This window comes from Pristis pectinata, chromosome 33 (assembly GCF_009764475.1).
Source record: "Pristis pectinata isolate sPriPec2 chromosome 33, sPriPec2.1.pri, whole genome shotgun sequence".
In the NCBI taxonomy this organism is placed as follows: Eukaryota; Metazoa; Chordata; class Chondrichthyes; order Rhinopristiformes; family Pristidae; genus Pristis; species Pristis pectinata.
This window is the reverse complement of record NC_067437.1, coordinates 18,167,429-18,179,478: the sequence shown is the minus strand read 5'-3', so window position 1 is coordinate 18,179,478 and position 12,050 is coordinate 18,167,429. Positions and strand designations below refer to the sequence as shown.

The window sequence follows — 12,050 nt, the reverse complement described above, 5'->3', positions numbered from 1 at the left end:
TATCATTCCAGGAAATTTCCCTGAGTAGTCTGTGACCTCGTTCTCAAGCAGCCTTTGCCAATTTGATTTGCCCTTTCTACATGAAGTTGGTATTGGTATTGGTTTATTATTGTACAGTGAAAAACTTGTCTTACAAACCGATCGTACAGGTCAATTCATTACACAGTGCAGTTATATCAAGTTAGTACAGAGTGCATTGATGTAGTACAGGTAAAAACAATAACAGTACAGAGTAAAGTGTCACAGCTACAGAGGAAGTGCAGTGCAATGAGGTGCAAGGTCACAACAAGGTAGATCGTGAGGTCATGAGTTCATAGGTCATAGTCCATCTCATTGTATAAGGGAACTGTTCAGTAGTCTTGTCACAGCGGGGTAGAAGCTGTCCTTAAGTCTGGTGGGACGTGCCCTCAGGCTCCTGTATCTTCCACCCGATGGAAGAGGAGAGAAGAGAGAATGTCCCGGGTGGGTGGGGTCTTTGATTATGCTGGCTGCTACACCAAGACAACGAGAGGTAAAGACAGAGTCCAAGGAGGGGAGGCTGGTGTCCGTGATGCGCTGGGCTGTGTCCACAACTGCAGTTTCTTGCGGTCCCGGGCAGAGCAGTTGCTGTACCAAGCCGTGACACATCCAGATAGGATGCTTTCGACGGTGCATCGGTAAAAGTTGGTGAGAGTCAGAGGGGACAAACCAAATTTCTTTAGCCTCCTGAGGAAGTAGAGGAAGTTCAAAGATCCCCATGATTATTGCTACGTCTTTCTTGCAAGCTGCCATTACACTTTGGTTTATGTCCTGTCCTATCGTGCACCTGAGGCTGATCTCACATCTTATAAGGACATAGAAGGAGGCTGTTTGGCCCATCCGGTCACTGCTCGCTCTCAGAGCAATCCCACCCCCCCCCCAACCACTTATTCCTCTCCACCTTCCCATCTACTCCCCCAAGTCTCCTTCGTGGAGAATAAGATAATTTACAGCGGCCAATTAACCCGCCAAACCTCACATCTCTGGAGAGTGGGAGGAGCACCCAGGGGAAGCCCAAGTGGTCACAGGGAGAACGTGCAAACTCCACACAGACAGCACTGGGGGTTAGAATCCAAACAGGTCACTGGCACTGCAAGGTAACCGGTCTAGCTGCGGTGCCTCTGTGCTGTCCCCACAGACTACTCCCAGCACTGACTCTGATCCCGTGCGTTGTTGCTTATCTCCCTCCAAACTGATTGTCCACCTCGATTTCCCGCCCAGGATCATTGCACACCCCTGCACTGATCTCATCCTCCCCCAGCCTCCACCTCCTGCCCGTCACCCCTGCCCTGTCCGCCAGCTCAGCGGGGCAGCTCACTGATGGTGAGGGCAGGATGAGCTTTGAGAATGATGCAGAGTCCAAGCAACAAGAATCCTGCCCTGATAATTCAGAAATTAAATTTCAATCTGAAACTCTAGAGAAATACAAACTGATGCTGGTTGAGGTGACAATGAACAGTTGGATCAGACAGCTTGGAGTTGAGCAGCTTCCTGTGCTCTGTAAGTCTTCAGGTTGTAACAAAAGGAACACGACGAGTCTGACCCTGTCCGAGCTAATATTTACCTCAACCACTGTCACCAAGAACAGATTATTGGTCGTTTATACATATTGGGAGCTTGTTGTGCATATTGGCAGGTACGTTTCCTCCTTTACAGCCCTGACCAAGTACTTCATTGGTCGTAAGGTGTTTTGGGATGTCAAGCAAGAGATGTAAAAGGCACTATATAAATGCAAGTCTTCCTTTTCCTCTCCCATCCGGGACTAGGATGGTTGGCTCTGGACTTGAATCCCCTCAGTTGTATTAAATAATTTTACAAATAACTGAAGCAGCAGCAGTTTGTGAAGGTAGCTCACCCCTCAGTGACCAGAGACATCGCCCCCCCTCAGTGACCAGAGACATCCGACCCCTCAGTGACCAGAGAAATCCCTCCCCCACTCCTCAGTGACCAGAGACGTCCCACCCCCCCCCCACCTCCCAGTGACCGGAGACGTCCCACCCTCACCCCTCAGTGACCAGAGACATCCCACTGTCCCCACCCCACAGTAACCAGAGACACCCCACTGTCCCCACCCCCCACTGACCAGAGACGTCCCACTGTCCCCATCCCTCAGTGACTGGAGACGTCCCACCCCCACCCCTCAGTGACCAGAGACGTCCCACTGTCCCCACCCCTCAGTGACCAGAGATGTACCACTGTCCCCACCCCTCTGTAACCAGGGACGTCCCACTGTCCCCATCCCTCAGTGACTGGAGACGTCCCACCCCCACCCCTCAGTGACCAGAGACGTCCCACCCCCACCCCCCAGTGACCAGAAACGTCCCACTTTCCCCATCCCTCAGTGACCAGAGACGTCCCACCCCCACTCCGCAGTGACCAGAGATGTCCCACTGTCCCCACCCCTCAGTGACCAGAGATGTCCCACCCCCACCCCCCAGTGACCAGAGACGTCCCACCCCTCAGTGACCAGAGATGTCCCACTGTCCCCACCCCTCAGTGACCAGAGATGTCCCACCCCTGCCACATTTTCCCTCAGAGTTGGTTACAAAGTTTCATGGTTCACGTGTACTTCACAGGTCCAGCCAAAGGGCAGGATCCTCTCTCTCCCTCAGACCATAACGTCATGAACTATAACCATGAAACATCACATAGAAATTGCAAACTTTCTGCATTCCATCAAGTAACCTCCCCTGTTAGTGGGAGATCCAGGGATTTAACAGCATCTTGCCTTAATAACACAAAATGCTGGGAAGACTCAGCAGTTTTAATCTCTGGAAAGAGAGTCAGTGTTAATGTGTCTGTTCATTGGTTCTGACGAAAAGTGTCAGACCTGAAACATCAACTGTTTCTCTCTCCACAGATGCTGCCTGACCTGCTGAGTATTTCCAGTATTTTCTGCTTTTATTTTGGATTTCCAGCATGTTCAGTTTTTTTAATTTACGTTGATCAAACTATGACATCAACAAGGGGAACATCCCCACAAAAACAGACCCAGTACAAAATTTAATGGTGCCCAGTATTTTGAACATTGGGGGGGTCACTTTATATGATCCAGACTCCAATAACCGACCAACAGTGAATTTTCGGATAATGCCAGGGGTGTAGAATTATGTGATGCCCCAGTGGCAGCCCCACGGAGCGAGCTGTTTGCCCACTCCACTGGAGAGTCTGCTCCTGGGGCAGCCAGTGATGTGGTGATGGGACAGGAGGTAAGAGAATTCAGGTTCCAGTCCTCAGCTCAACTTGTCCGGGCTTCAACCACACTGCCCGACATCGAGTAGGCTGTTGCTAAGGCAGAGCCTTGTTAGCTTCTGAAATACCAAAACAGAAGATGCTGGAAACAGCAAGTCAGGCAGCGTCTGTGGAGGGAGTAACAGTCATCGTTTCGGGTCTGTGTCCTCCGTCAGACCCTTCCTCAGATTGCCCACTCCAGCAAGGTCCCACCACCAGACACATGTCCCCCTCCAACAGAAAACAAACTGCTGCAGGAGCTCAGTGGGTCGAGCAGCATCTATGGAGGCAAGAGGGATGGTCGGTGTTTTGGGTCGAAACACTGGCAATTCCTTTCCCCCCACAGATGCTGCTCGACCCGCTGAGTTCCTCCAGCAGATCGTTTGTTGCTCCAGATCCCAGCATCTGCCGTCTGGTGTCTCCACTGGAAAATTCAATATTCATGCCCTTGGGTTGTAGACTACCCAGGCGGAATATGAGGTGCTGTTCCTCCAGTTTGCCTTTGGTCTCACCCTGGCAGTGAGGATGGACAGGTCGGTGTGGGAATGGGGAAGGGAGGTGAAACCACAAGACCCTGGGAGCTCAGGGTGACCGTTGCAGACAGAACACAGGTCCTCTGCAAAACTGTCGCCCAGTCTACACTTGGGCTCGCGATGTAGAGGAGGCAGCATCGGGAGCAGTAACCAAGGTTGGAGGAGGCGCTCGTGAACCTTTGCCTCACCTGTAAGGGTTGTTCACGTCCCTGGGCGGTGGTGAGGGAGGAGGTGTAGGGACGTGTTGCACCTCCTGTGGTTACAACATATTCCCCTCCCCTCAGGGGTCACTCCCTTTGTGACTCCCTGGTTCCACCCCCCCCCCCCCCCCGACGCCTCATTGTACACCACTTTCCCTTGCAACCACAGGAGGTGGATCACCTGTCTTCTCACCCCCTCCCTTCCCACCATCCCGGGGCACAAACAATCACTGCAGGTGAAGCAGCGATTCACTTGCACTTCTTCCAATCTATTGTACTGTGTCCGGTGTTCACAGTGTCCCTTCCTCTGCACTGGGGAAACCAAACGCAGGCTGAGTGATCACATTGCAGAGCACCTGTGCTCAGTCTACAGGGGTGACCCCAAGCTCCTGGTCACCTGTCATTTTAATTCACCATCCCACTCCGATCTCTGTCTGTGGTCTCCTGCACTGTTACAACAAAGACCAATGTAAACTTGAGGAACAACTCCTCATTTTTTTTTGTTTGGGCACCTTGTAGCCTCAGGACTCAATACTGAATTCTCCCACTGCAGATAACTTGCTCTGTCTTTCTGTTTGTTCCTGTACTGGCCACTTGCGCTGCAGTCCTCTTCCCTTTTCTTTCATGTGTATATTCTGCCGTGTTCAGTACGTCGACTATCCAACGTCACCCAGACTTCATAACACTAGCAACACGTTACACTGACAAAGGAGCTCAACTGCCCACTGAGTGTCCTCCATCACTTCACCCTGTTACTGACAGTCCCTTCGTTCCACCCACTGCCCTCCCATACACTTCACCACACCATTCGTCCAACCCCGTAACACTCACTCATACTCAGGGCCATGTCTGGGTTTGTGTGTTGACTGAGGAAGGGACCTGAACCCCCAGTGTGACCCTGATGCAAGAGCGAGCCACAGCTGTGAGTTCAACACTAATGTGATAAGGAAGACTCTTCAATAAGCATTTCGATCGTTGGTTTATGACCACACAAGCCCGTCTGTATATTATGTGTGTGTGTGTGAGTGTGTGTGAGAGAGTGTGTGTGTGTCTGTGTCTGTGTGGGTGTGAGTGTGTGTGAGTGTGTGTGTGAGTGTGTATGTGTGAGTGTGTGTGAGTGTGTGTGTGAGTGTGTCTGAGTGTGTCTGAGTGTGTGCGTGAGTGTGTGTGTGAGTGTGTGAGTATGTGTGAGTGTGTGAGTGTGTGTGTGTGAGTGTGTGTGTATGTGTGTGTGAGTGTGTGTGTGAATGTGTGTGTGTGTGTGTGTTTATCTGTTTACATATATGCCTTCATCTGTGCGTGTTTCTGTGTGAATCTGTGTATCTGTGTGTCTATGTGTACATAAACACACAAGTACACAGTGTGTGCATTGATGTGTTTATCAGTGTGAGCGTGCACACCTGTGTGATTTGTGTATCCGTGCATATATCCATGTGAATATGTGTGTGGGGATCTGTATGCATATATCCATTTGTGTGTATCAGTGTGAATGTATCTGTGTGTCTATGTTTGCACGCGTTGATGTTCGTGTGCATGTGTCAGTGTGTGTGTGTCTGTGTGAATGTGTGTACCCACGTGTGTATGTGCATGGGTATGTGTGTGTGCATATGTGCTTGAGTGTGTTTGGAGATGTATGTCTCCTCCATTTACGCACTAGAACATATACACACACACTCTCCCTGCACCCTGTGGGCAATGTGGGAGAATTCCAGTGTCCCTGGTGACCACACGTTCGGGAAGTACATCCAGGCAGCTCCTAACTGACCACATGTGCAGCTGGAGCTATGGATGGACCCACTGCGGAGCATCCATGATGCTGAGGACATTGTGGACAGCACAGTTAGTGAGCCGGTCACACCACAAGCAATGGCTGCACAGCCGGGAAAGTGATGGGTGACCATCAGGTGAAACAGTAGGTGCAGGCAGGTAGTGCAGGAGACCCCTGTGGCCGTCCGCCTCAAACACTGACACCGTGTTGGATACTGTTGGGGGGGATGGCCTCTCAGGGGAAAGCAACAGCCCAGTTTGTGGCACCACAGTTGGCTCTGCTGCACAGGGGGGGGTAAAAGACGGGGCGAGTGATAGTGATAGGGGACTCATAGTGAAGGGAAAAGACCGACACTTCTGTGGCCGTGAATGAGGCTCCCAAATCTGTGTTGCCTCCTTGGCGCCAGGGTCAGGGACATCTCAGAGCAGCTACAGGGCATTCTGAATGGAGAGGGTGAACAGCCAGTGGTTGGGGTACACGTCAGTACCAATGACATGGGTAGAAAAAGGGATGAGGTCCTGCAACATGAACTTAGGGAGTTAGGCTGTAGATTATTGAGCAGGACCGCTAAGGTTGTAATGTCTGGATTTCTTCTGGTGCCACCATAGGTAAAAGAGGAATGTTTGGATAAGGGAAGGAGGGGTTTAGCTTTCTAGATTATTGGGAATGTTTCTGGGGTAAGTGGGACCTGTACAAGCAGGATGGGGTGTACTGAACTGGAACAGGTCTAATGTCCTCACTGGGAGGTTTGCTGTGCTGTTGGGGAGGTTTTAAGCTGACTTGGCCGGTGTACAGCTGGGAGGGCGGTACAGTGAAATATTGACGAAAACCTAGATCGATACAGTTCACAGAGCAGACCTGGGTGTGATGATCATGTGGTTGGGAGGCTCCGTTACATTGCTAAATTCCATCTATTTTAATTCAGGGTAAGGCAGATGAACTTAGAGTCTGATTAGCACGTGAGATTACGATATCACACAGAGACGTAGGTGAAGGAAGGGCAGGACTGGTGTCTCAAAGTTCCAGGGTCTCAAAGCTTAAGGCGTGGTAGTGAGGAGGAGGTGGCATTGCAATGAAGAATCTATCACTGCTGTAATGGGGGAGGATGTCCTGGAGAACTCTCCAAATGTGACCATATAGGTGAAGGTTAGAAATAAAAAAGGGGGTGTTCACTTAGTACGGGATTATACCGAGGCCTCCCAATGGTCACAGGGAGATAGAGGAGCAGATATCTAGGAAAACCACAGAATGGCAATAGGGATGTGGGAGCCAGGGAGTTCAACTTCCCAATATTAATTGGGATTTTCTCAGTGTGAGAGGATTAGATGGAATTGTTCAAGTGCATTCTTGTGCCATCTGACTGCATCCTACCAGGGAAGGGGCGGTGCTGGACCTGACCCTAGGGAGGGAAGCTGGGCAAGTAGATGAAATGTCAGTGGGTGAGCATTTTGGAGGCAATGACCATAACTCAGCGAGCTTCAAAATAATTCTGGAAAGGGATAAGGATCGTCTGTAAGTTAAGTGTCAGAATTGGGGGAAGGCTGCTTTCAATGTCATTAGACAGGACCTGGCAAATCTGCACTGGGAGCAGCTACTTGTGGGTCAATCTACATCCAGCAAGTGGGAGTCTTTTCATGGAGGTGTACAGCACAGAAACAGGCCCTTCGGCCCAGCTCATCCATGCTGACCGTGATGCCCAGCCACAATAATCCTGTTCGCCTGCATTAGGCCCGCATCACTCCCTTCCTAACCAAGTACCGTCATGTGAAAATCTCTCTAAACTTCTCCCCTCTCACATTAAACCTGTGCCCTCTAATTGTAGACTCCCCTACCCTGGGGAAAAGACTCTGACTATCGATCCTTTCTATGCTCCTCCTAATTTTAGGCAAGGTAGTGTAGCGGTTAGCGTGACGCTATTACAGCGCCAGTGACCCGGGTTCAATTCCGGCCGCTGTCTGTAAGGAGTTTGTACGTTCTCCCCGTGTCTGCGTGGGTTTCCTCTGGGTGCTCCGGTTTCCTCCCACATTTCAAAGACGTACGGGTTAGGAAGTTGTGGGCATGCTATGTTGGTGCCGGAAGCGTGGCGACACTTGCGGGCTGCCCCCAGAACACTCTACGCGAAGATGTATTTCACTGTGTGTTTCGATGTACATGTGACTAATAAAGATATCTTATAAGTCACCCCTCAGCCTCCTATGTACTAGTTTTAAGAGTGAAGTAGTGAGAGTTCAAGGCCAACATGTTCCCATAAGGGTGAAAGGCAAGTGCAGGGAGCCCTGGATGTCAAGGGACAAGTGTTTGATCAAGCAAAATAAGGAAGTATCTGGTAGGTACCGAGCACTGAACACAGGGGAGGCCCTTCAGGAGGACGGCTGTAGGGGTGCTTAGAAAAGAAATTAGGAGGGTAAAGTAGGGCCAAAAATATCACTGGCAGATAAGGTTACAGAAAATCACATTCTAAGGAAAATGACGTTGTAGCCGGAGGTTTCTGGGAGTGAGACAGTGATATTCTAGAGCACTTTATCATTGAAAGGGAAGAGGTATGCAATGTCTGAACAGCTATAAAAGTGGATAAATCTCCATTGCTTCCTCAGGTGTGTCCCTGGTAGCAATAGGAAGCAAGGGTGGGGCCCTGAGAAATTTTTAAATCTTCATTGGCCATTGGTCGGCATGGACCAGTTGGGCCGAGGGGTCTGTTTCCATGCTGTATGGCTCTATAACTATATCACTGTATGGTGAGACGCCAGAAGACTGGAGGACAGCTAATGTGGTTCTTCATTCAAGAGGGATAGCAGGGATAAGCCAGATAACTACAGGTCACTGAGTATTGCAGCAGTGGTAAGGACACTGTTGGAAAAGATTCTGAGGGACAGGATCAACCTACATGGAGAAAGGCAGGGATAATCAGGGATAGTCAGCATTGTGTTGTTAGTGGGAGGTCCTGTCTGACTATATTGATTGAGTTTTTCAAGGATGTTACTGGGTATATAGATGAGGGCAGTGCTGTTGATGTATTCTACACGGACTTTGATGTGGTGTTAGGCGTGGAAGGGTGACCCTAAAGGTCAAAAAGGAGGAGGCATCAGATGTCTTGGTGGACATAAAAGGTGGTAAATCCCAGGGTCTGAGGTATACCCAGGCTGCTGTGGCTGGCTCATGGGATCCAAGGCAAATTGGATCCAAATTGGCTTGGAAATGGGAGATAGAATGTGATGGTGGAGGGTTGCTTTGTGATTGCCTGCAAGCTGTGGTGTACCTCAGGGGTTGCCACTGGGACCCTTCCTGCTTGCAGTAGACATTGATGTCTTAGATGTCAATGGAGGATGTCTGACTAATGAGTTTGCAAATGACACAAAAATTGGTGTTGTGGATAGTGAGGAGAATCGTATCAGGCTACAGAAAGATAGTGATGAGCTGGTAAATTGGGCAGATCAATGGCAGATGGAGTTTAATCCTGATAAGTGTGAAGTGATGTACTTTGAGAGGACTAATAAGGCTAAGACATACACAATGAATGGTGGGAAATACTGAGGAACCGAGGGGTCAGGGATCCCTGAAGACAGCAGCACAGGTGGATAAGGTGGTTAAGAATACTTACTGGTGCTGGTCTTCATTAGCTGGGGCACAGAATATGAAGAGCAAGGATGTTATGGCACTAGTTTATAAAACGTTGATGAGGCAAAAACACTATGTGCAGCTTTGGTTGTCAAAGCCTTTCCATGACCGCCCTGGAGAGGGTGCAGAGGAGATTCACCAGGTTGTTGCCGGGACGGAGTGCCTCAGTAATGAGGAGAGACTGGATAGGCTGGGTTTGTTTTCCATGGAGCCGAGGAGACCGAGGGGGACTTGACAGAGGTGCACAAAATGATGAGGGGAATGGGTCGGATAGACAGGAGTAAACTTTTCCCCATTGCAGTGGCGCCTGTCATCAGAGAGCGTGGGTTTAACATCTAGAGAGGATACAAGGAGGAATATGTTTAGTGCAGGGTGGTTGGAATTTGGACGCACTGCCTGAGGGGGTGCTGGAGGCAGAGACTCTCAACATCTAAGAAGTATCTGGACGAGGGCTTGAATCACCAAGGCAGAGAAGGCTCCGGACCGAGGATTAGTGGTTGGAGAGGGCAAGGTGGGCTGATGGATCTTCTGTGCTGTATGCCTCTGACTGTCCGACATTCATGTCGATACATACATGTACATACAGAAGAGAAGCTCACGCCGGTGCAACATAGATGTATGACAGAGGGGGAGATTTTGGGAGCAGACCTGGTGCAAGGTTTCCACCCAAAACATTTACAGTTCGACGTTGGCAGGCGAGACTAAGGGAGCTAGGGCTTTACTCTTTGGACAGAAGGAGGATGAGAGGAGACATGATAGAGGTGTACAAGATATTGAGAGGAATAGATAGAGTAGACAGTCAGCGCCTCTTTCCCAGAGCACCAATGCTCAATACAAGAGGGCATGGCTTTAAAGTAATGGGTGGGAAGTTCATGGGAGATATCAGAGGAAGGTTTTTTAGCCAGAGTGTGGTTGGGGCATGGAATGCGTTGCCTGGCGTGTTGGTGGAGGCAGGTACATTGGTCAAATTCAAGGGATTGCTAGATAAGCATATGGAGGAATTTAAAATAGGGGGATATATGGGAGGAAGGGGTTAGATAGTCTTAGGCGAAGTTTAAAGGTCGGCACAACATTGTGGGCTAAAGGGCTTGTATTGTGCTGTACTGTTCTATGTTCTATCTTCCTTTCCCCCACAGATGCTGCTCGACCCGCTGAGTTCCTCCAGCAGTGTGTTTGTTGAACACGGATGTACAAGTACATACATACTCACGCAGACAGCGACACACGTACACACGTGCACAAACGGCGGAGAGCCGGCCTGCCGTCTCTGAACCTTGTCTTTTCTCCCAGCAGAGACAGCCGCGGACGAGTTTTACTCCAAGCGATACCCGGTGATGGAGCTGCCGGTATCAGGCGCCGTCTTCCCCACGGTCAAGGACAGGCAGCCGGGGGAGCCGTGTGCTTTCCTGGCGGCCACACCGAGGCAGAAGACCAAAGTCAGCAAAACGAACACGCACCCTCTGTTCAGCTCGGGCTACAAGGGATGGGAGCAGGGGCAGCCCCTGGGCCAGAGGCAGGCGTACGCCAGCAAGAGGCAATACAGCATCGAGCACCTGCCCGAGATCTTCAGCCCACCGCTGCACTACAAGCAGCCGCAGCGACACCTGTCCACCAACAGCAAGACGGAAGTCACTGTGTAGCTGCCTCGTGCCAGAGCCAGTCTGTTGTCCCAAAGGCCACAACAAAGAGCAAAACAAAAGCGGGCAGGGGTGGGGTGGGGGGTGGGTGTGTGGGTGACAGGGCAGCAGCTGCTGGGGCCTGGGCTGGGGCGGGGGGTGGGTGTTGGTTCCTGTGGGACAATATGGTGAGAGTGGGTCCAAGGGGAGACCTGGCACCACAACTGAAAGGACGGGGAATGCGGGGCTGCACTGGGGAGTTACAGTGACGCACTGGGGAGATACAGTGATGCAGTGGGGAGTTACAGTGATGCAGTCAGAGATATAGTGATGCAGTGGGAGGTGCAGTGGGGAGATACAGTGATTCACTGGGGAATACAGTGATGCAGTGGGGATACAGTGATGCTCTGAGGGATGCAGTGGTGCACTGGGGAGATACAGTGGTGCATTGGGGAGATACAGTGGTGCATTAGGGAGATACAGTGCTATAGTAGGTGCTGAATTTGATGGTTGGTCAGATGTGGCACTGGGCCTCTGATCAACGCCAGTGTTTACCTGTGCCATTGGAACCTCTGGCCCGCCTGGGCCCCCTCTGGCTCCAGCTGCCAGCCCTTCCTGCTCAAACCACCGCCACGGTCTGTGATTCCCGTCCCGGCCCATCACCGTGCTCTCTTTCCCTTCCAGTGTTCTTCGTTTCTCAGCTCCAGGACACCACGGCCTGTGAGCCTGTCAAAGGGCGAATATCGGGGGGCAGGGAGACCCCGCATCACGAGGACTGCCTGCGGCGTCAGGGCACCAGGGGGAAGCCCAGACTGGGCAAACACCGCACGGGTCTGCCGAAAGGGGTGGGAGGGTTAAATCCAGCAGGGACCAGTGGGTCGGATGGCCTGTTTGTGTCGATGCCTGGAACCACCTGCCCCTGTTAAAGAAGCTCGGTTCCACCACTCAGTTCCTCGTCCACCAGTGCCAGTCAAACCCTTGTCCGATGGGAGCAGGAGAAACCCCTCAAGGAGACAATGGTGATCCTTTGTCCCACACATTGCCTGACTCCCTCTGTGCCCAGAACTCC

General features: G+C 51.1%; 1 protein-coding gene across 3 annotated transcripts in view; it reads left to right on the top strand.

Moving 5' to 3' along the window:
* Positions 1–11,058, top strand: part of LOC127585713 (protein shisa-9-like) — a 114,606-nt gene extending 103,548 nt beyond the window's left edge. For 2 of the 3 annotated variants that reach the window (XM_052043427.1, XM_052043425.1), the window contains one exon: positions 10,656–11,058. In XM_052043427.1, the coding sequence (XP_051899387.1) occupies positions 10,656–11,005 (350 nt within the window). In that variant the 3' untranslated portion in view covers positions 11,006–11,058. The remainder of the gene's footprint in view (positions 1–10,655) is intronic. The other variant, XM_052043426.1, reaches the window with a different exon arrangement.
* Positions 11,059–12,050: the final 992 nt, after the last annotated feature.